General features: G+C 43.9%; 1 protein-coding gene across 3 annotated transcripts in view; it reads right to left on the reverse strand.

The window, feature by feature from the left end:
- Positions 1-25,422, reverse strand: part of PPARGC1A (PPARG coactivator 1 alpha) — a 356,064-nt gene that overhangs the window by 152,683 nt on the left and 177,959 nt on the right. The window contains exon 1 of one of the 3 annotated variants that reach the window (XM_084516475.1): positions 19,395-19,540. The exons of the other annotated variants lie outside the window; for them this stretch is intronic. Within the exon in view, the coding sequence (XP_084372601.1) occupies positions 19,395-19,412 (18 nt within the window). The 5' untranslated portion in view covers positions 19,413-19,540. Of the gene's footprint in view, positions 1-19,394; positions 19,541-25,422 lie in introns of those variants that run through there. 3 annotated transcript variants of the gene reach the window in all.

Consider the following 25,422-nt stretch of genomic DNA (forward strand, 5'->3'; position numbering starts at 1 on the left):
TGCTGGAACCCAAGTGTGAAAAATAATCTGAAATTGAGATGTCAGCCTCATTTCACTTTGCAGGGTGACACGGGACAGTCAGTTACAAAACCAAGCACCTAGCAGGACCTCAGAATAGTCAAATAAATGAAGAAATGTCTCCTCTTCAACCGAGCACAGAAAATATTGGGGAGGAACAAATCCTACATGTTTTTTTCTTCAAATAAAAAAAATAGCAGATTCAAGAACCATAGGTTCAAACAGGTGCTGCAGAAGAAAATCGCCCTTTCTAATTATTCTAGATTTGAGCCACGTGTTACTGCATGCCATTGCAGGGAGAAGTAAAGCATAAAGCCGAAGCCAACACATGACCTCTTAATTTGGCCCAGCAGGTAGGAGCACTAAACCTATATTAAGGGGGACCCATACTCACACACAGACTACTGCCAACAGCAGAGCCCTCCTGGTAGGGTAAATGGTGCTTTAAAGTGATTGCTGAAATGGCTCTAGATGTGAGCCACTCCTAATTAGGGACCCATCAGTCTGAGCAGACACATGCAACTTGTTCGTGCCCAGGTAATGGCCTGAGTTTACACAGTTTGCATCAGAGGTATCAGACCTGGACACTGCCAAAACTTCAGGTTCCCTGGAGAGCTGGCTGTGCCTGCTGCCCGTACCAGCCCTGTCAAAGTCAGGACTTCTCAGCATCCATCCCTCTGGGGATCACCTTATCACAAATTGTTCAGGCTGGCCAGCACAGAGCCCGCAGAGCCCTCCAGCTGCCAGCAATGCTGTGCCACCTGCTGCTCCCTAAGAAAGCAGGACCTCAGTCCCTTTGTGCTGCCTTCTGGGGAGCCAGCGTGGATGCTCCCACGTATACCCCAGGACACGCCTCCATCCTGAGGCACACAGAGCTATACAAGAGTAATTCAAGCCCTGCGTCCACCCTCATAATATAACCTAAAGTTTTTCATGGAAACAAGCAAAAATGAATTCCCCAGAAGTCTGCTATGAGCTTCTGAAAAAACACCATTTAACGAATATTCAGTGAAGGATGCAGTCACATTGGGCAACGTCAGAGGTGTTTGAAGAAAGTAACCCCAGCCTTTCCTGGGTTTTTCACCCTCTCCCCATCTCATGCCACCCTGTCCTTCTGCGACGTCTTCATTTATGTCTTCCATCTTCTTAATCTCCCCTTTTCTGTCAGAGCCTACCACCATCAATTCAGCACCGTGTGCCTTTCTTTCCCATCATCGGTTTTATATAGCCTCCAGTTAAATTTCCTTCTCCATTTAAAAATGAACAGCTCTCAAATAACTATAGAAAATGTTTTGCATTTTGAGCCTTTCTACTTTTTAATAAATGGGCCATATATATTTGTCTATTTCAGTAAAAAAGAAAAAAAAAAAGAACTCTTTTCACCACTGTCTCCCACAATGAGCCCTCATACAATCGGCATCCATTGTGATTCAGTGGGCTCATCTCTGCATTACTGCAGTAAATGTAAAGACAGATGTAAAAACAGATCTTGATCATCTGCAGCTTAAAAAAAAAAAAAAAAAAAAAAAGTTCTGGCAGTTTTCAGAGAAACAGTTTTAAACAGTGCCCTGCACAAATTCTGGCTCCCGTAACTTTTACTGCCATTTCAAGGGGATCTGTAATATTTTGTCCTGAACTGTTGCATACCACTGCAGAGTCCTGTTGAGTAGCTGTCACAGTCTGCACCAACAAAGGAGATGTCTCAGAGGAGAATAAAATAATCTTTATGTGTAGTTTGTATATTAATTTATTTAATTTGTAAAGCTCTTTGGGACTCTGCGAGATGAAAGAAGCTACATAAACGTAAAATACATCACCATTACTGCTGTTTTCTAACCAGCATCTTCCATTTTCTAGCTGGTATTTTTCTCCCATAGTGTATGACCTTGTATTTTATCTAAATTAAATCTCATCTTGTTAATTTTTGCACAGTTCTTTAAACTCTCAACATCTTTTTGTTATCTCTCTCTGCCTTCCACTGTGTTTATGATCCCTCTTAATTTGGCATCATCTGCAAATTGTATTGCTCTGTATATATTGTTTAGGAAAGTATTAAACAATATTGTGATCAGCACTGACCCTTGTGAAACCTCCCCTGATATTTTTCCTAAATTGATGTTGTAACATTTATAATTAGGTACAAGAGGACACAAGAAGAAGTAACAGGCAGCAATTAAGGAAAGGAAAATATAAGCTATCAGTAAAAACTCTGACAGCGAAATCTATGAGAACGTACAACAGCTTCCCACAGGAAGAGTTCAAACTCCCAGTGCTTATGAAAAAAATATATTAATAGTAAATAAAACACTAAATAATAATAATGCTTAGCACATTGTATATGTAGTGCTTGACATGTTCAGACCTACTCACCCAAAATAAATAGTTTGGGGAAATATTGAAAATTCTGGAAGACAAAGCACCCCAGTATATTTTAGTTTTATTTTTGCATATATAACACCCTCTCCCCAATCAGCGTGACTCAGGAACAAAGTGTGCCTGCAAATAAACCTGTGCTACCAAGGGGATATGCATATTCCTGAGGAGAGGACAGGATGACCTAGCACTTTTCATTTTCTCTGTTGCTGTACCCCACACATGCCACTATAAACTCTCTCATGGATAAGCTCTCAGTCACCACAAAATACAGCCCACAAAACCCCATTCTGATTTATTTTTTATTTTTATTTTTTTTTTCTTTTTCTTACTTCCTTCCCCCCCCCCCCCCCCCCCCCCCCCTTTTTCCTTGATACAATAAATATAGAGGGTAATTTCAACCTGCTCGCAAAAGGCAGGGCTAGCTCCCTTATGAAGGCAGCCTTGACAATCAAGGTTTTGAGCCTGAACAACTGCCAGGCAGACTCCTCTCAGAAGCATTCGTTAATCTATTTATTCTCTTCTGCCAAAGAGGCAAAAGTGAAGGTAGGGTAGATCTAACACTTATATCATCATCTGGGACAGATCTCAAGACCAAGCCCAACAAGCCTCTGATCCTGCTGACAGATACAGCACACCAAACTCTTGGTCCTTCCCAGCCTTTGACTTACAGAATATCTTGGACAAAAGGTAGCAGATAGGAGCTCAGGAGCGTATCAACACCTGCTACAGCTCTTGACATCTTAGCTAATTCTTACACAGCTCTTACATCCCAGCACTTCCACCTGAGATGATCATCTTGCTCCCGACCAGCACCAACGCTAGACTGCGCTTCCCTAGAATGGGAAGAGAGAGACTGAGAACTGATGAGGTAGGGAATAGAAACAAAGGACACCTAGCATGGGAGACAGCCAGATGCCAGTATTGGTTTGGGGGAGTTAAGGAATGGAGAGGACATTCTGAATCATCCAAGAACTACCAATCTCACATAAAAAAATAACAAAAATAATAATAAAAAAAAATGTTCTCACTCATACTGCCATGGAGAATGTGTATGAAGCTCTCCAAACCAAATAAAAAAAGAGGGAAGACAGTTGTTTTCGGTGGTGCTGGTGAACCGGGCATCCTGATGGAAGGAAAAAGCTAGTAAATGGCAGAACAAAATGGAAGGAAAAAAATTGAAAAGCTGAAAAAAAGAGAAGCAGCTTGAAGAACACCACTAAGCTACCATGCTGCTCATCACTCCCCAGAAGCCCTGCCTTTAACAAAATATGGTTGGCATGCCATTTAACCCTAACACATGCCATTTAACCCTAAAAGCCATAGGTTTTTCAAGTCTTGAAATGTCACACAAGTGACAGCAGACGAACATTTGCAAACACAAGTATTTCCAGTAGCACCAGGCACTTTCAAGAAGCCATGTTCTATTCTGATTTCCAGGGAACGAGCTGAGGGATGGAAGATTTCAGGACCGTTGTCACACCAGCTTGCAATCTCACTTTTCACAAGGCTGGACTAGGCATCACTTCTGGTCTGCAGCAGAAATGAGACCGGCACATTCCAAGTGGTGGTTACACTTCCAGACCTTTCGCAACACTTCAAGTGCTGCCATCTTGTGTTTCCACCTGCGCTTCCCCACTTAAAATCCTGCTTTCTTTAATCGTGCCTAGCTCTCTTACTGGGTCATGGAACAGACTTTGCTAACATTTCCTAAGTCACTTACCACGTATGTCTCCTAAAAAGAAGACATTTTTTCACTTCCACGCATGACACCAGGTTCCCTGGAAGTATGTGTGATAAATGCACTGAATTTAAGAATTAAAGCCACATTAGGAGGCATTGATTTTCTTTACAGTAAGATGAGCCTCTTCGGGAGCTGGATGGAGGTAGTGAACTGAGCAGACACAGCGTGATTCTGGCGAGGCGGAGCATTTGGGGAATTGCTCCCGCAATAGGAAAAATTTGTTTTAATTAGGTTGGTCGGTGGTTCCCAAAGCAGCGTGCTGCGAGTGGGAAAGAGAAATGAGGATGGGACTGTAAACAGCTTGTTGTGCTCTCAGCCCGTGCGTCAGAGCGCGAGGAGAGAACTTGCACCCCTGGCTCTGTGGCTGGAAGAGGCTTCGGTGTGAGGAGGGTGAGGGAGGTGATGCGTAGGAATCCTTTCCCCTTTGCTGGCCTGAACTGCTCATAAAAGCAGATGAGGTTTTGTTCTCCTGGACAAGGGAAAAGATTCAAGGAAGAAGATAATAACAAGCAATTAGGGCAGCAAAAATATCCAAGAACAAAACTGACTGAAAATAATAAAATTAAAAAGTGAGTTAGAGAGATTTTGTCATTCTGTCTTAGATTATGTTGAGGAGGATGAACTCAATTTTATTGAGAAATCAATTCTAATTTGGCACTCCACGCGGTATCTGGCAGAGGACACTGGTAACAGTCTCCATTGAAATCTGCCAGCTAATTTACTTCTGCTGACTTTACACTAACAAACAGAAGCAGGAAAAAGTCGTGTCGTAGGGATGACATTTCCCGCTAAATATCTCATACTAATACGCAGCCTGAGTCCTCCCACGCTTGCTGTAGAAACCCATCACCTTGCGAAAGGGGAAGGAAAAAAAACACGAAAAGGTCCCCAGGACCAAACGGTGTGAGCGCCAAGCTAAAGGTCAGACGGATGGCGTGCATCCCACAGATGGGGCCACGAGTTTAGCTGGAAGGAAGGGCTTGGGAAGAGGTTCCTCTGTCGGCTGCTGTAGGAGTTCAACAGCATCTGTCCTCCAGTTCAGCCGACCCTGCAAGTCCAGTACCAGCAGCTTTCATAGACACTACAGCCTGCTACCGATTGTCAAAAGAAAAGGGGGAAAAAAACTTTAAATGGATTGTTAATTATTCAAGAAAATGTGTCTGTAGATATTTCAGAAATGTACTGCATAAAATTTATCATGGGTTACGTGTCTGGGAGCACAAAATGTGCCGTTTAATGCTATGCTTTACTGACCTTCAAGCAGTGGCTGCTACCCTAACTGTATTCACAGCTTATGTGTATTCACTCAGCATTTATATAAAATATCGTTTATTTTTACGAGGTTTGTGCCACTGAAGATTTTACTTGCACTGAGAAAATGATTGCTGAGTGCATTGTTTCCAAACATTGAGATAACCAAGAAGTGCAATGTTCTCAACCTGCATGCTTACTAGTATGTCCTGTGGACAACAGGCTTTATTTCATCAAAGTAATTCTAATGTGTGGGCAGAATATACAAGAAACAAAAAAAGGGAAGAGAAGATGCTTAGATGCTTTATTCTTCTGGGTTACTTACTGCCTTTGCCTTAGCTTCCAATAAAACCCAAACGAGCCTACCTCTCCGGCACAATTGCATGTTCTTTTTCAGGGAAGGTTTCTGTCTTCGGTTAAGTAAGTAATATCCATACAAAAGCCCCAAATTTAGAAGTGCACAATGACTTACATTTCCTCACTCCATTTATAAACCAGGTTCACTGCTCCATAAGGACCTGATTTCACCCCCTCCCTCTCAGCAACATTCTTCAAGTCTTTACAAAGATCCATTTTCCCTTTCTTATTCCCAGAAGCCTGCTGAAACTAGGGCAAGATGGCCTAAAATTACTATTTTCCTCAAAGTCCCAGAAAACCTAAAGCCGACTGCACCCCTCCCTTCGAGTGGAGCCGCGCGAGAGCGGTGCCGAGCGCTCCCCTTGCCGGCACCCCCGCAGAAGTGGAGCCAAGGACACGCTCCCACTTAGTCCCAGGAATCGGTTCAGCAGCAAGCTGTGGACTTTTGACCCAAGCAGGCATTTCGTGGCTCCAAAAACCTCTCTCTCGAAAGACGGGAACTTTATCTCCGAGGAAAGAAATAGGGTAAAAAATGAACATAACAACGTTGCTCTAAATAATTGATGTTGCAATCTAATGCTATTTCCTTTTGTGTTACTGCAATCTTCTTAAAAAGATATTCTCAAGCTGTTTATTATAGCAATAACTATAATTTTTCCTTCTCTTTTAACAACAGCGCTTCACCCATAATGTCGCCTACAGATAATGTATTAAAGATATAAATAAAATAACACAGCATAGGTGGCACAGCAATGTATAGGTTGTTAACCAGCCAAACAAAACGTGGTTTAGGGTTGGATTAGCTAGAGCTGGCTATCTGGGTGTCTGCTGTCTTTTGATTTCTCCATTGCCGGCTGTCTGTCTCTATCTGTATTTGCTTTGACATTACTACAATGCTGTGAATAAAACCTAAACACATTCACACTTCTCTTTTATTCACCTTACTGGGAGGAAAAAGCAAGACAAACCAAACAGCTGTGAATGACCAGAATACAAAAATACAGCGCCCGAACTTAAACACCCCAGCGACTCTCATTTTTTGTCACAGCTCTGAAGTTTTTCCAGAAAGCTGTAATTTCCTTAAATATAAAAATCCATTTTAAAAAAATCTGTCTCTTCTAGGATGGGCTAAAAATAGCTGTGAGTGCAATTATTACCCTCTAACCTCTAGCTTTGGTTCAGCTGCACATGCCATCCGCAGGAAAATCTCCAGCAGCAATCAGTGTTGCTCTTTGCATTACAGCAGCATCTCTAAGCCCTTGCCAGGAGCGAGTCCGAGGGAGGAAATTTCTTACTCAGGTATTAAGTAAAGGATAGTCCCTATCTCAAAGATTTTAAATGGAAGGGGAAGCTCTGCTTGATGCGTAGGGACCCGAGACGCACTGAAAGCACAGCTCAGGCTGCCCACAGGAGGATGCAGAAAGCACACTGGGTTTTATGACTTAACTCCCCCTCCTCAAAAGCACCAGCAGGGAACACCTTCCCACAAAGTGCTTGTCCTTCCATCGCTACAGTCCATTCCCCAAAATAAGGAGCCGTCTCTCCCTTGAAATCCATGGTGACCACCCCCAGGTCAAAGCTGAGCTCCTGGACCGGCTCCAAAACAACCGCTGATGTTTGTCCCTGACCAAAGCCTTCTCCAGCAGGACAGTCGTGGATTTAAGCCACGCTCCCATCTGTTTATGCCCAGCACGGACATGAATCTCAGCAGGAAAGCACTCCTGAGTACACTTAGTATTGGTGGGATCAGCTCCCTGAAACACCTGCACAGGAGAGCAGTACAGACAGCCTCACAGTGCTCCCTACCTGAAGATACGATCCCCATTAAATTTTCATATCTGCAATACAGAAGCGTATTTTAAGACAAATGCTGTTCTAATTTGCTGTAGGCACTGAAGGCCAACACACATTTCAGTGGAGGAAGTTATGTGTTTTAATTGGTTTATGAAGACAAAGCATATGCCATGACACAGTTAAATGATTAACAGATTCCTACGAATGCCTTTGGCATAGAATATCTATACATTCATTAGCTGGAACAATTCATCTTCTTGATAAAACTAAAATTAGTTATACAGCAGGTTTACTTTTTATGATGAATAAATGATAAAAATCTAAATTATCCATCTGAAATGACTGCTTTCTTAGCCATTAATCTCACATTTATCAGTTCCTATAACTCACATTGTTAGTTGAAAAAAAAAAAAAAATCGATTTCCCCAAATATTTATAATTCCACATTAAAAACACACAAAATGTGAAATGTGAAGTATCATCTCCTTCACTACAATATTTTGGAATGAATTCTAAATCAAGATATAAAAAGCTGTACTATTTGATGACTTTACCATAAAAACCAAACAGAAACAATATACAACTGTGCCAACATTATAAATGTCAAAAAAAAAAAAAAAAAAAAGAATGCTCGGTAATAAACCAGCTCTAACAAAAGATGTATCAGCTCATTTGGGTTTTCCAGCTTTCTACAGTTATTTTGCCAGGAAGCAAAATCCAGCTCATTCTGCAGAAAAATATGGTAAAAGGTCAAAAGTACAGTACTGTCTGTGTCCTAGAGACTGGGACAACACATCACAGGTTTAGCTAGAGGGAAAGGCTTGGGAACAGATCCTTCTGTCAGCTATTTAAAATGTTGAAGGCCTTCTGTCCTCCAATTAAAGTCATCAAGTCAACAGCAGCACATTTTTGGTAAGAATGTGCCTGAATTCCAGAAGTTCCGTGAACTTTGAGCTGCATGCTGGCCACATATAGCCCCATCTGAAGTATGTAGGAACATATTTTAAAGACCAGTCACACAACTACAAATATTTTTTCATTTGATCGCAATTTGTCCACCCTTTTCAAGCACACCCATGAGTAGTTTTCTATGCAAGTAAGGGGCTAAATTAGCAAAGAGATGTCCACAGGACGAACCCTGCTGGGAATAGCGTGGGAAGAACTGAGTGGACGCTTCTTTAAGGCGCCAGCTACCTGTTCCTTCAGTGATCATTTAAGCTATGATAACACAAGGGAGGTGGCTACGTTATATTAACCAGCCCTTTCATGTAGTTAGTAAACTGGGTTTAAATCTAAGATATTTGGGCTTAAGAAGTACCTTCTTTATTCAGACGTTCCCTTCAAGATTTTGAGAGAATTACAAATGGAGGAAGAGAAATGCCAACATCCAAACAGTGGTGCCCAGCATCTCCATAAACACTTACAGTCGAGCTCATATTGAAAACACTTATCAGATGAGCTCTGGCAATCTCTACCCTTTTCTTTATTCAAGAAAGAATTTTTTCCATTATGCAAATAGCCCTCTAAGTGGCTCAAACAGCATAGCCAAAGACGTTGTATGATTATTTTTGTCAGTTGTCAAATAAACCATTTGCCAAAAAAAAAAAAAAAAAAAAGTTTTAGAGTTGCTGAGCAGGTACAGGATAAAAACTCAAGCAGAGTAGGAGCGAGGGAACCCACAGGTTTCCATCAGCAAACCAGTAACTCATTTCTGTCAGGCCAGGCAGTCAACACAAGCTTCTCTTAGGCACATGCTTAAGTTTCAATACCCAAGGATGGACTTACTCATATCTCTACAGGATGCGCGGAATCAGAGCTGTCCTTCTATGGATTGTGATGAATCACTACTGGTATCAAAGCACAAAAGCATTAAAAAAGGTTTTGGGTGCTCATTCTAGCAGCACAGCAAAGAAATTCAAAGCCTGAACAACCACAAGACCAAAAGCAAGTTACAATCGAAACAGGACAGCTAGTTAAATAGTGTTATTCTCAAACACAGATATCTGCTTCACGTACACAACTCAGGATAGCACAACAGGCATTTATCAGGTTAAAAAGAAGCTAAAAGGTGTCCTGGGGAAAGAAGAAGATAGCATTTATATCATTTATATGAATTCACACATGCACGTTTTTATATATAAATATGTCACAGAACAAGTAATCTTCAAATGAAATGCCCTTTTTTACTATCAAATGTCTTTAATGTTAGAAAAACATAAACCCGGCTTATAAATAAAACTGCATAAACACTTTGGTACTGGCAATAAATTGAGAATAATTGACCTTGTCCTATCAAAGGATGAGTGTATCTTTAGATCTTAAGTGCTGTGAATGGTTATGAACAGGCTTAAAGTACTGAGCAATAGCTAGCTAAGCACAGCATGCACAGTGCATTTCACAGGGTATTAAATAACTGAGCTTCGGAGAACCTCTCCCTCGGCTTAGTCTTAAGGCGTTTGATTTCTAAAACTACAGTCCATACAGCATCACACATTGGTCCTATTTCTCTTTACGCTAATTAGGCATTTTACTATCAAAAAGACACCTCATCCTATCCCGGTGCATCCACGGCTCTCTTCTTACTGGTACGTGACTGATCCTGGCTTTCAGAAAGACTGACACTGTCTCGTACCATGAGGGGATGTCCCCCTCTCGGTGCACTCGATGAGAAGCATCAAGGAGAGAACATTTTCCTCAGGCGTGATAAGAACACAGCAAATTGCCCTGTCCTGGAGGTACCCTGCCTAAGCCTGTGCCCTGAGGGTGGATGAACATCCCTCCCTCCCCAGTAGCACTGCTGCAAGCAGCCCGACCAATATCACAACTTGAGCAAAGGTCTGGAGGCACACGGGCAGCATCATAGGTGGCTGAACAACACTACAGCCTACAAACCTCAAAGATTAACTTCACTGCCATTCATTGACAGCCTCCACACTACAAATAAGCTGCATCTGAACTCCCAAGTACTCCCAGGTAATAGTTTCCTATGCTAGTATCACAACTTGAAGCACCATTAAAGATACAAGATCAAATAAAAAGCAATTGTAGACAGAACTGATGGAGCTAACTTCCAGTCCTGAGCCACCTATGTTCTTCTAGCTCTTTTCCACAAAGAACCTCCAGGACCTACTCTGAGAGTACCCAACAGCAAGAACAGAAGCCCAGCTAGAGGGTCCACATGTGGAGCTTGGCCATGGAGCCCCACAAGCATACACCTCTTGCTATACCTTAAATACTACGTAAAATATGCTTATAAGGTTAAAAACTAATCCAACGACAGATCTCTTTATGAGGACTGTATTAAAAAATGAAATAGGGAAAGAGTAAAAAAAAATTAAAAGTTCTAAGATAACAAAATTGACCATTCCTCCTCCATGCCAAAAATAAATAAATGAATTGAGGGGAGAGACAGAGAGAGAGAAGACAAAAACTTCATCAACTTCCCTATTGGAACAGATTCATCGTTCACAGTAAACACAGTACAACGGTGCTGTTGGATATATTACACCTGACTCTCACATGCTGTGGGTGGCAAAATCAAATTTTCCAGTATTTTCAACTCCAGTACTGTGGGGGAAATACAAGGAAACTGGGGGAATAATACAAGAAGTAGCAAATTACAGTCCATGCCTGGATCACCAGGTGTTTAATAGCCCCGTTTGGCTATCACCAACACAGAAGGACAGTGCCTTCAGCACGGTGATGAGTTGAAAAACATATATAAAGAGAATCTGTACTTTTTTTTTCGTCCTTATTTCCATCATCACTGCATGGCATCCACAAGAAAAGAGGAAGACACAAAACCCCAAAACTCTGGTAGCATAAAATTTCTAATTGTTTTAGTAGACATAAGAGAGCTAAGTACCTATTACATTAGAAAGTTACAATTTTACAAGGTTTAAAAATGGCTCATCTATACAGGAAATAAACACAAAAATTGTATATATGACTTCAGGCAGGAATTGCAGCATCTCCCTTTCCAAAACATCCAATGTTCAGTCCTACCATATCTTGAAGATGTGAATCCACATGCACACATGGATGTATGGATACATGCCTGCCCACACATTAGAGTGATTACTCAGTGCTCTTTTTCAATTAATATGGACTCAATGGGACCATACTGTGAAGGAGAAGGTATGTTACTGGGTCTCCTGCACTTTATTCTGGGTACTGCTGTGTTTCCAGTTTTGCTGTGTTTCCAGTTTTACTGAAGCCTGATAAGGTCTCATTTGTGCCAAATTGCTCCCACTCCCCATAAATGCATATGAGAACTCAAAATTAAATGAAAATGGCAAGACATGTCTACTTTTATTATTCCACAGGAGACTATCATCAAACTGCTGAAGGCTCTGACAAAATGCCTATTTTTCATCAACTGCATGCCTGTCTTGATAAAAGTTCCCAAACTATTCTGGAATGGCTTAAGCATTTCTTGCCCTACACCCCTCCCTTACCAGTACAGACAGGGTGTTTTAGGCTACACAGTAACTCAGCAAATCAAGGACAAAGCTTAAAGTAAGCTTGAGACAGAGATTGTCCTCTGATTGAGCCATCAATTAGGAAGAAAATTGTGGCTTTCAAGATCTCAATATGTCAGCAGAGGGATTCGCTGCTCCGTTAAGCTGCTGGGATCAACATATTGCTCCTTTCTCAGGACATTTTGGACTACCTTTTGCTCTCATTTATGGGAATACAATTCTCACTTAAGTCAACAGGAGTTACTCCAGCACCTCTGAGCGCACGTATTTCCCTCAATGTGTAAATGTGAAGTAAAATCCATTTGCCTCTATAAATATGCAGCACTTTTTTCTTTAAATATCGACATCCACACCCACATAGATTTCTTAACCTTTAGTCTTTCTGTGTAGTTGTGGTCACCCAAATGTGTAACTGGCCTATGGTAAAACTGTGCCAGCTTTGTGACAGCTATAGATCTGTAGGATGTCAGAAGCTGTTCCCAAGGAAACATCAGGAAAAGGGATTATACAAGGTTTTGAAAACCTGTTCTGAAGGTCTGCTAACATCGAGCAAGAAAGCCCACCTTTCCCCATGAAAAATCAAAAATAGATATACTCCATTACAGCAAAGTCTGAGATGATGAGAATGGCAGAAGGCAAAAAGTTAAAGCTAAGTGATAAAGGCAGAATTGTAATTTCAGCACTGTTTTCTTTTTTGTTGTGTTTTGTTTGTTTGGTGGTGGTGGTTTTTTACCTAATAGAAAAATAACTCCTTTTGGAAATAAAATGCAATGCATTTTCCAATCTGTGTATCCCCCTGAAAGAAATACTGTAAGCTTCTTTCCTCTTTTGCTTGCAAGTTGATGTTTATTCATGTGCATGGGGCTACTGCACAGACCTTTCACAGCGTGAGGAGTGCGCTGGCTGAAAGGTAGGATAGAAGATGACTATCACCAGAATTTTTTAAAGCAGGATACTCGAGCGAGGCTGCTTAACCTATATTTAGCCTGCTAAATAAGTGGCCTGATTTTTGCAAGTGCTAAGTCAGAATTCTCACGTCTCTCACTACACCAGGGAGACTCACACAACTGGCCTCCACCTCCACCTCCTCTTCATCCTCATCCTCCTCCTGGGGCTTCTCCACATTGGCAGCACAGCACCAGGACCACAAGCCCACCACACAACCCCATGCCTGTCACAACCAGTCACCACGTCCCCTCACTGACCGACCACATCCAGCAGATGCCTGGGGCTGTGAAGTGAGGGAGAGCCATGGCTGTGCCCAAGGAGGGGTACTGATGAGCTGGACATTGCTCTCAAAGGCAACTCGGAGCTATCACAGCCCCCAGCTGCCACCAAGTCCCCTCCAGCCCCGTCCCAGCCCTACTCTCAGGTACCACACTGCAGGTGCCCACCACCACACCGCCTGAGGTGCAGGCCTCACACATTGAGGCACAAGGAAGCTGAAATGGCTGCTGGCTTCCCAGGATACTCAGCACTTCTGAAAATCAGGACAGCTATTTAGGAGACTAAATATGGATATAAGGGCCTAGCTCTAAAAAAACTTGGCCCATTTAAGAAGAAAGGATGTACGCCATCACCTTGGAGCTCCCCAGCAGATAGGGCTGAAGAGGAGCTCTGGCTCCGTGGCGCTCACTCTAAATCAGTTCCTTTCAAGATTGATGCTGTGCCCTATCCTGGGATTTCTAAAGACCTTGCAGAATGAAGAAATATGGGATGAGTTACAATTTGAATGAGAATTGGATAACCCCTTCCCAGGGGCTTCTCTGAAAACCTCACTCAGAGGTAACGAGGTTCTACATCCACATTAGCACCTACAGCCACCATCGCCTTCCTTCAACCAAGGGGGAGGCAGACAAACAGAAATGCTCTTTGGGAAGGAGCCAGACTGCAGTGCACACACACAGGGGCAACAAGGCAGCTGTCTCCTCAGGGATCAGGCCCTACATTATGCACCTCAGGGCTCTAGGTGCAGCACCTAGGGCATGTGAGGCTTTTTCCTTCTCTCCCTCCCAGGCTCTCCAGTCAGTTACTACAGGGAAAAAAATCACCATCCCGTTTTCTAAACTGACTGTTCACCCATCTGACCCAGCAGAAATAACACAAACCAGAGAAGCCCCAGCTCTCCTCCTGCCTTTCCCTCATTTGCTTCACCCACTTGTTGAGTTCAAACTCTTCAGGGCTGCGGTGGTCTCCCTGGATGCCCCTGCTGGGTGAGCACCTCCTCTGCACCCTGGCACATCCACCTGCTCCATCCTCACAGCCTGGGCCACTCACATGCTTCCACGGGGACTCAGACAGGATGGGTCACTTGCCTTCTGTAGGCACAATATCCCAATTTTGGATTTCATTTCATTATTAATAGAGAGAGGTGATCAAGGAGCCACCACAGCAAACCCCACAAACGGTATGACACGGAGCATCATGTTCCTCTGAAAACAGACTTGCATTTCTTGCTCTAGAGCAAAGTTATGGGGAGGGGATGAAACTAAATTATAATTCCTTTTTGGGGAAAGGAGCATGCATTGTAGCATTGAGACTACTGCAGTAACTCTTACCAAGCTGGGACTCTCACGCAGCTTCACCTGATAGGAACAAATCAAACCACCACTTTATCTGAATTTTGTATAATGGCATCACCAAAATAATAATAATAATCTCCTTTAAAAATCCCTTGTAAGAAGCAGCAAGGGGGAAAAAAAGAAATAACTTGGTGACACATCTCTTGAATATTGTTGATTGACTAATTAAAATGCAATAGAGCAGAAAAAAGTGCATAGACGATGCTTAGGATGTAATGTAAAGAGCAATCACAACCACTCAGTGGGGCTTAGCAGGTCTGAAATGGTATCTAATTCTGCAAACTCCAGAAAGGTACTGCATAATGTAAACATTATTGCTTTGCACACTTTAATGAAAACTGCCTGCCTTCGGATTGAATCGCATACACATCTATTGTGAGTCCAGTAGAATAAAGAAAACAGGCATCGTGCATTTAAAAATGCTGCCTCATTAAAAGAGGCTAAAAGGAACCCCCTCTTACAGTCACTATGACACAATTAAGTAACAGGATGACAGGTGTTGTATTATATTTTTAATGGAATAAACTTGCATATATGCAGACAGCAGCCACGGATTTCCTTTGATATTTCAGCATGCACCTGCAACTTGTTATTGCAAGGACCTTTATTAAGCAAGTGTACATTTCGTAACGCCTACAGATTTATAAAACTCTATTTGCCTCTCCTACGATTCGGAATAGATGGCTTTGGAATCCTACAACTGCTCTTTCCAAGAAAATAAGAACATAATCATCTCTGGTCTCCCAGGAATATGCTCCCAGACACTGCTTTGCTACAAACAAACACACACACGTTTCACCTAGGCTCTGGTTAAAAAGTTCAGAGATTTTAAGTGCTTAGATTTAATCCACCTGCAAGCACACATCTTTGTATCACTAACCTGCCAGCTAGCTTCCCGTCGCAGCCCTTTTATCCAGTTTTCTTCTAAGTCCTTATTCTCTCTGGTGGATGTTTCATCCATAGCTGATGTCGCTTGCACAAACTCGATTGGCCACTGGCTGTTACACTCTCATTGTAAGCCTTTACCAAGGCGGCAGCAAGTGCAGTTCGGAGACAGGCTGTCATGAAGAAAATGTCACAGCACAGGATGGGAGGAGGGGGGCGAGGGGAAGGGAGGGGAAGGGAAGGGTCGACACCGAGCATCCCCGCGCGAAAAGACTTGGGGAAGCGCGGCCGCCGCCTGACCCGTTGTGACCGGTCCAGCAAACGCCCTGCTGCAGCCCGGGAGTTCACGGGGTAATGAAAGAGGGCTGGTGACACCGTGAGAGAGCCCTAATTACGGGTGAAGCGTGGCAGGGCTGGTAATGCTAACCCGAGTATTTCCGCACACGTTTCCCCAAAGTGTTATTCCGTACGGTGCGATAATTGTCTCCTTTGGTGGTGTTATAATTAAGGCTGCATCAGGGGTGTGGATTCAAGCAAAGGAAATACAAATAGCTGCTGGGGCTGGTTAAAAGAAAATATTTCAGCGTATCTGTTTGAAAAGTGCTTTGCGAACCGCTCTGCAGCCAATAAACATGAATAATAATCCAGGCCATTTTGATAGAAATGGGCTCATTACCATACCCGCTGCTGAGCTCTTTCATAGCTCAGGTTCAGCAATGCAGAAAAGGGTTCAGCAGGACACAAGTATTTCAACCCCAAACCAGAAGAATTAGTCCCTATCAGGCATTTAAAAGAGCCAACTGCTTGAGCTCGCTCTCCGTGCATCGCACCTAAAGATGCCTGCCGCATACCCCGAGCACGTCAAGCCTTGCTTTATTGCGTTCTTCATCACTCCTTAACCCAGCACAACTATCTTTCATCCTTCCCAGAGACACTTTAGTCTCCCCATCAACTCCTTAAAACATCGTCTGGCTTTTCCCTTTTTTTTTTTTTTTTAAAATCTAACTGAAAAAAAGCAGAGTGCATCTGTCCCACTGCTTGGGGACAGCGTTCATCACCGCCCAGCTGAGAACGCTGAGCTCACTGCATTCAGAAACTTCAGATTTTGACCAGGTGCAAGGAACAAAAACCAAACCCTGTTTTCTCTGAAAAAAATGTTTCAACACACAAATAAAAGGTGATTTTTTAAGCATGTTTTTAAGAGAAAGACCTCTGTCTTGTAAAAAAAAAATTAAAAAAAAAAAAATATATATATATATGCTATGACATCTCTAAAATTCATAAAAATTATGACTTAACACCAGATTTTTTATTTATTTTTTTTAAACAGTGTTGGCTGTTCACCACCCATGCTGTTTATTCGCTATCCTTGTTAACTAAGCGTGCAAAAAAAAAAAAAAAAAAAAAAGCGGATTCATTTTTAGGTTCATTTTTGCTCCTGGGGATGTTCATTTTCTGACCCCCAGCCATCCTCACTGGGCTGAAACCCTGTGAGAGCCAGACCCCTGCCTGAGGCTGCTGAAATGCAAACCCAAGCTGCTTCCCTTGCATTTTTATTTTTTAGGTTGCTGGAAACATTTCATTTTTTCCTCAGGTTTTGTAAACATATTTCACAAGTTTTGGGCCTTCCTCAGCTTCCACAATATCCTCATCATAAAACTAAATGTGCCAACTGGCATGCAGTGTAACCTCCTGCATTGTGCCTACACTGTGAGACCCTCTCCTTCAGCTCAGAATTTCTCCTGTCAGTGTATTTTTTATTTATTTTTTTTTTTGCCCTCTTCTTTTTGTTAAGCACAGCCATGCAAATCACAGGACCTCGGGCAGGACTATCAAGTGGGAGCTTCTGGGGCGTTCGGTTTGACTTTAGGACTCACGTTACACAACAGGAGCGCACGTGAGCCCCGGCTCCGTCACACATATGGATATTTTATTTTTAGCCCAGGTAAACCAATACAAACAGGGAAGGAGCCAGATGCTTGCACAGGCACAAAGAGGCGCAGCAGGCTGGCAACAAAAGGGACACAAAGGGACGTTTCACTGTGAGGGTACTGATCAGAATGCTCTTTTCTTGGCCAGACAGAAAAAAATAAAAACCCTCCTGGCTTACAACCAGAGGCACCAGGAGCATCGTGCAAAGGTACCATGAAGCTGCTGCCCCTGCTGCCTTCCTGCACCCAGCAGGGCTGCCACTCGCAGATGCTGCCAGCACCCAGGCAGCTTTTGACCGTGGCCGACAGGTGACCAAAGGCCACTTGTGCTGCCAACACCGATCCGTACCTCCCCGAGCCTGACGGTAACAAAATCTAACACTGACGATGACAAACCCTTGAGATGAGATCGGCTCTTTTATGAGGCTTGTCGTTTGCAGGAGACAGCATCTAGGCAACAGCTGGGCTGGTTTTGGAGGGGTACAATAAAATAAAATAATAAAAAAAAAAAAGGAAGCAGCAAGAATTCTTTTCTCTCCCTGCATATGGCGAAGACAGATGCGAACCAACATACCGGCGTATTCTTACCGGGCCAGGAGCATAATTCTAAATCTGAGACGGATAGCACACAGAAGTGGCTCGGCGATAATTGTAAATATTAGCAATGCTTCAAATCTAATCTGCTCTGGATTGCAATGAATTATTTCGTGACTTTCACTTGTCTTTTTCACAACCATGAAACAGCACAAATTGTGTGTGAGCTGCAAGAATATGAAGACATTTATTGATGGAAATCAAACCACTTTTTTTCACCCACAGTGTCTTTGATATGTTAGAGCCCGAAGCAAAGAAAACATAATAAAAACAATATATGGATGAGAACTTCAATTTTCCCCTACATATGAATCTGTCACTTATTTGCTAAGAATCAAATCTAACTCCAGACAGTTAAAGAAGCCCCATATATCATTCGCCATAATCCAGTACTCAGCTCAAATGTACCTTGCTTGAAGTTCATACAACATACTTGATTTTACACTACTCTAAACAAAACAGCTCTGGATATTACAGCTCTGTGTCTAAAAGGCTTTCGCTGCAATTTCATCCCCAATAGTGAGAAAAGTACCAGTGTGAAAGCAGATTTATCAGTACAAGGTAACAAGGATGCTTCAGAAGTCTGTCTCGAGCATTGGCTTTGGCTGTAAACACAGGGTAATTTTTTTTAATGCATCCACGCTCTGTTACTGTGATACCACCGTATTACTGCCAGCAGTGTGAGGAAACAAGGTGAGAAAAGCAGAAGGTTTAGTGACTTGCTACCCGATCAGATCCTGGTTTTTCAGACCACTTGAACTGTGACATGGATGCTGTAGCTGGGTAAGGACTGGTTTCTCAGGCTCATGTAGCTGTTACCTGCCTCCCTGCCCGGGCCCAGCAGCTTTACCTACGTTAGATGTGGTCTGGAGGATGCTACACATGAATTAACCACCAAAGTCTAGTACCCAGGACACACAAAATTCCTGCTATGGCTGTGTTTTTCTGCCACATGCACCCATCACAACCCCACAGCAACCTTCCTTTCTGAGTTTTCTCATCAGAAGACAACAATGAGAATCAGCAAAGTTACCAAGGGATCTCTCAGTGCAGAGCATATCAGTGCTTTTCTACCTCTCAGTCTGCAAGCCTTCAGCACGTGGCATGTTTTCAGTGCCAGGCCCACGGCTGGCACCTTAATTCATGGAGACATGAGATTTGTCCTGCAAAGGGCCCTCTAGGGCTTTTTAAGAGGCTAAAGAACAGCCTAAAAGTGTCTTCAAGTACAACCCAGATGAAGGAGCTCTGCATGATAATGCATGAAAACATAATTTTTAGAGTTTTAACTACATACTTGTTACTGAAGGTAAGCTTTGTTTTCCCCAAACCAAGCCCAAGCTGTAGCCATACCATTTCACACACAGCCTTTGTTAAAGTTACTCACACAGTGCTGCTTATCCATCAAACTGGCTCCCTTGTAGAGGAATCAACATGCCAGAGACCAAGAAGTGCAGTCCATGGAGAGCTGTTGTCACACCTGCTGCACACAGGGCATCCCCAACACACTAAGGGGAGGGCAGCTCCTGCTGCTAATATGCATCTCACCTGCTTTATGACATGCCTGGATCCTACCCGAGCTCCCTCAGAGACCGACAGAGGAAGGAAGGCACCTGCAGAGGGCAGCTGATCTCACTTTAGCCCAGGTAATCGCCTTCAGCTGAAACAAATCACCCCCTGTGGCCATGCCTTGCTGGAGGAACAGAGGGTGACAAGCAGCTTGCCCACCTGATGGTGTGCTGGGGAATCTGCCTCCCCTGGCTCTTATTCCTGGATGGAGCTTACGGCCAGCTAAACACCCTCTGAACACCAACCCCACGTACTCTGCAGCACAACCCACATGGCCATGACCCATCTATTCCCACTGTATGTAAGACGATGTTTGGGCACCTCCTTAGAGCTCGGTGCTCCGCAGCAGCCCACTTCCCCCAGCTCTAAGGACTGGGGCTTCTTCTCCCACGTATCGGAGGCCACACAAAGCTCATACTGAGCAGTTGGATTTCCAAACCCCCAAATTCAAAGGTAGTTTAGAAGCTAAGGAGGCCTAATCGTGTTGACCTTTGGCGAGACTAAGACTTAAGAAATTCGCTGATGGCTTCAGGACGTGGGGCTCAGACTCCTGCCCCGAGTGGCGATTTCTGCAAGCAGCAGCTGGAAGCACCACCCTCCTAATGACTTCCCTCCACCTTCCTGCACTTCTGCAGCACTAACTATAGCACCTGGCCAGCTGACAGCACGGCCAACCAACGCGGTTCAGACATACCTGCCCGCATACATACTGCCGCATGTGCCGCTTAAATTTATTACCTGTTGACAAGCTATAAATAACGTTGCCATTAGAGTACCACAATGTGTGACATTCCACACGCTGAAGCAGAGCTATATTTTCCCTACCTTAGCCTGAGTGTCCTCTGAGTAGAGGAGGTTGCTTTGTCTTGCTAACCACTCGAGGAGGAGCTTGCTTCTCCGTCTTGCCTATCTTGCAGTTTCCAAGCTCCTGACTGAAAGAATTACTCATTTGTTAGTGCCAGGCTGTCAGCTCTTTGAAAGTAGAGCCACGAGGTCTTAACAGACTGGATGTACACGGCTGTTAAATTTATTAGTTAAGAAAAACAGCAAATGACAAGTGAATAAAGCACTCCTTGGGACGTTTGGACTACGGATTTTGTATAAATCAATAGCGAGTGCTATAAAATGTCAGAAAATACCAAATGAGTAGAAGGGAATCAATAGATACCTTCTGAATTAAATGAGTGATGAATATTCTTTACCAACCAAAATAAATTAAAATAGAAAAACCCCTACGCTGAAGCAACATCCAGTCTCTTACTTGAAACCCCAAAGGAAGGTAATGCAGGGTTAGGGCTGGAAGCTCTGTCCTTAAACACCACCACTGAGCAACAGGGGGACAGAAAGGCGGAGCAGCGAGAGAACAACTAAATTGCTTTGACACAAGTTGAGGATGAAATATTAACTCCAACATGTTCCTCTTCATTCTGAATTCTCACGATTTTCCAGGCCTGAGCCGAAAAGGCAGCAGCCATCTTTCCGTGATGTCTCTGTGCTGTGCCCTGACTCTCATCTAGGTCCCTAGGCAGAAACGTAGTCCCAATGCTACAGCCAGGAGCGGCTAAAAGCATCCAACTTCCTCATCAGCTGAAGATGCCCTCTGTGCATCCCAGAGGCCCTTCCACCCTGCTAGGATCATGTTGCTGTGTGCGGCCTGGCAAATACCTCTGGTTTGGGTCAAACATGATACTTGTGCACGTACAGGACAAATCAGAGGTAACACATAATGGAAGTACATTTATTTACATGTCTTCTGGCCTCGTGTTGAGTACCATGTGCCGTCTGCCTTGCTCCCCTTCGCAGAAGTAGGTCGAAGAAGGGCAACAGAAATAGAACGCGGAAAACCCCTCCTATGAAAAGCGACACCAAAAATGGGATTCTTTTTTAATTTAAGGAAGAAAATGATTAGCACAGAACATGATACAATTTTCTAAAAGAGGGAACAGTGAGAACACAGCAGGTCCTCCCTTTGTGGCTCTCGAAACAAGAAGACAAGGACATGCAATGAAGGCCAAAGGTGGCAGAGTCAAACCCACGCAATTTTGCTTTTTGCAAAAAGATGTAATTAGAGAGTGGAACTCACTGCTGAAAGAAGCGCCCGAGGGAGAGAATGTATCAGCTTTCCAGAAGTGTTTGTGCAGCTACACTAACAAGAAATTCAAGCTTAAAGCAGACAGCAGCACCAAAGCCGGGTGCTTCCCTGCATGTGCCAGCCCGTGGGGCCGGGGATTCGTGTGACTGCAGGCAGGGCTGGCACGTCTCGGAGCTCGCTGCTCTTTGCTGGGAAGGTCTGGTGCCGGCCACTCGCAGAGAGCAGGCTCCATCCCGCCTAGATGTGCCCGGTGGTGAAGTCTAGCAGTTGCCAGGGCCTTACAGGGCACCACTGGTCCCTACTGGTCTCTGCTGGTGTCCCTGGGTAGGCAGCAAGACTTCTTGGCAGTAGCTACACAGGAAAATAGATGTCAGCTCAGCATCAGTGCATACTCAGGATTTTATTTTTATATTGCATTTAAAATCCTGAGTGCACGCAGGCTGAAAGGTAAACATCAGATATCAATCTTATTTCCTCGTTTGTATCTTTTTCACCCAAACAGCACGGCCGTTTGTCAGCTGTCAGATACATCTTTCCAATCCAGTGCCACAGAAGCTGACCAGCAGCCTGCGGGATTGCCTCTGGGTGGGGGATCCTGCTCGGGGGGACCTGGGGGAACTATGCCGGGACAGCAGAGCATGCGGGATCGGATCTCCCACTGGGAGAGCAGAACATATCGCTTTCTGCTTGGGAAGGGAGGGACCCACATGCCTGGGAGCAGAAGGGGAACATGTGCTGTCACGTAGCTGCGGCGGGGACCTGCCCTGCCTTCGCCTCGACAGGATGGATCAAGCTGAAGATGCTGCCTCATTCCTCACTACAGCAGCACGGGGAATACAAAGGAGGATGCTAGCACCCTCTGCCACATCAGGAACACTCATCAGTATTTCTCCTAGGACTCTGGCAAAGCACATTTGTCATAACGATTTAGGAGAGGATAAACAAATGCAGGCACCGTCCCCTCCCCGCCCCTACCACCCCCAGCACTGCCACTATTTCCAGCTACTGTGGCGAGCTGGCCTTAATCTCACTCTGCCCTTTCCTGACCCCTCTCAGGAGATTTGTGCTGCCACCGATACCATTTCTGGGCAATGCTAATACTTCCCACCAAGATTATAGTTGGCTTCACGCACTTGCTCTGTTAATCCCTTGTGACATCTATTCCAGCGCCGAGCGCAAACTCGCCCGGATCCTCCACTGAAGCCTCCTTACTCACCCTAAAGCACCTAGAGGGAGACTTCTGAGGATGATCCCCGAGTGGCTCGAAGACGAGATCTATTTCATTAAAGCAGTACCTGTTGTTTGTTATTGTAATGAGCCTCCTCAGTGCAAACCCAACTGAAGCCGTGCCAGCTCGCCGGTGCCGCTCGCTATTTCAGACAGTGTCGTGAGTAGGCTGCTGGTGTTCGTGACCCCAGCCACCCAGGGCCTTTATGAAAGCCACACATCCCAGCCTCAGCTACAATTAAAGTAACGTCAGAAGTAAGACAGTGCCCCAGGTGATCAATAAGTGGGTTTTTCCCTACAGAAATATGAGGAGCAGCACACATCAATAAGCCCCAAGTTTATGGGGTAATTCGGTTCCTCCATTTACAGCTTCAACAACGGGCCTTTGCACAGGATATTGCATTACTAAATAAAACGTGCTGCAAGAAGCTTCTCTGTTGCAGCCCTGCAGCTTTCAGGGCCCCTCAGCACACGCAGTGAGGGACCTGAGATCTCCACCTCAACCACGTCCCTTCCAAAACCAGGATCCAGGACAAAGCTCCTTTTGGTGCCAGCCAAGTACGTGTATTACACTCAGAGCTGCTTTGGGCTTTAAATGAGGAGTGCTGGCACCGGGACCTCTGGAAGACGAATGAATGACACTGCCTTGGATCTTTATACCATCTCTGTGCTCACCTTTAAAATTACGCATCAGAAACAATATCCTGTTGAATATCCCCAGTCTCATCAGCTGAGACACATACAATTAGGCTACAGAAAAGAATGATGTGTATAAGGAAAGAACAATTTCTCACTAGAAGGAGATGGATTAGATGGACTAATAGGTCTCACTCATTTTTAATTTTTATCATTCCAGGCAAATTAGAAGACCTGAGTGAAAGAATCTGCTTGGATAAAAAAAGAAAGCGAAGAGAAACCCATTTGTTGTTTTTTTCCTCCCCTCCTATGATATAATCTTAGGTCATAGAGCCACTGTAAACAGAGAAAGTAATCTGAAAATGCTCAGAGAACCATTAATTACCAAAAAAAAAAAAAAAAAAAAAAAAAGTCTTTGATTTCTTTTTGTATAGTCACTGCTCTTCTTGCAAAGCCAGCAAGCTCTAGTTAAGTGCTGAAGCTTTGTTTTGGCCAGACCAGCCTATTCTGCTCTGTGCTCTGGGGTAGGTTCACCTAAACCCCTGAGGAGCACAGTGCTTTGTGGGAGTCACAGTGCAGCTATTTCACTGCCCCCTTCCCTAAATCCTTGACTGAGCTTGGACCGTTCTTAAATTCTTTGACAAATCATTCTTTGAAATTAAAATTACAGCAAGAAAGGACGGCGTTTGGCTCCAGCACAACTACTTTCTGTTTGACGACCGAGCTTGCCGAACTCCGTAAGGTCACAAATAGCAACTTCTCATCTCTCATTCATAGAAGGATGATGACTGCTGTGAAGTGGTCAAGGCAGAGCCCTGGCTTTCACACATTCTCTCTCTTGTTCATTATGCTGTGTTTACTTGGGCGTTATGATAAGAAACGGGCATTCCTGCAAACTAATAATCTCCACTTTCTCCACCCGATCAATGCTGCCATGGTGGAGAACTTCCAAATGTCTCCAGATTAATTTCTCACAAATCATCACGGACGCTTGAGCAACAAATAGCCTGCTCTCCTTCTGATAATAGAAGATTAGTAACACTAACAATGTATGGAAGAGATGAAGGGAGAATGGTATAAATCTTCAAAGTAATGCATTGCATCACATCTCGAAACAGGTTTCCTCCTGGCAGGTGCGAGTTCTTTTCACTTTTCTGTACTACTGCGGGAGAGACCTCCGTTTTGAGAAAAGCAAAGAAAGCAAAAATCAAATTCTTTGTCATTTTCCTCCCCTGTCCTCTTTACAGTCAAACTGGAATGAAATTTGCCTGCTTTTCTTTGCGAAGAAGGCCTCTGCACAAGCAGTGCCAGTAAATCTACATGTGACACCAGCCCTCAGTGTGATGATTATTGTGGAAGTGTCACGGTCTGCCAGGAATTTGGCTGCACTTGAAAATTACTCCTTTTCCTTTTTTTTTCCTCGTAGTTGAGGATGCAAATGCTCCAAAAATGAACGGGAAAGGAAAGCTAGTGTGTCCCCTTTTCCCCCAGAGAAATCCGACTCACAGTAAGAGCCCTCTGATGGGGCTGCATGATTTCCCTGCTCACCCCTTGCACAACAATACATATGAAAACAAGGGGCCATAACAGAAGCATTTATCTTAGGCACCCAAAGCATTCCTCGGCTGGAGACGTCTATCTGTAGCACACACTACCCTCATGTTGTAGTGCTATTAAGTCCTGTTTTTAGGACCGTGCCTCAATTTATTATACAGGAATATTACCACCTTTTTCTAGGTGGTTTGTGAATCTTCTGGATGTGTGAATCTTCATGGACCACTCTGCGTGGCTCTAGGAGAGCTGAGAACCAGTTGGAACAAGGGTGTGAACGTAAGCACATCTTGAACGTGGTGTAGTAGTCTCTTCAGTAATTCTTCACTTTGTTTGTCAC

This window comes from Aythya ferina (assembly GCF_964211825.1).
Source record: "Aythya ferina genome assembly, chromosome: 4".
Classification (NCBI taxonomy): domain Eukaryota; kingdom Metazoa; phylum Chordata; class Aves; order Anseriformes; family Anatidae; genus Aythya; species Aythya ferina.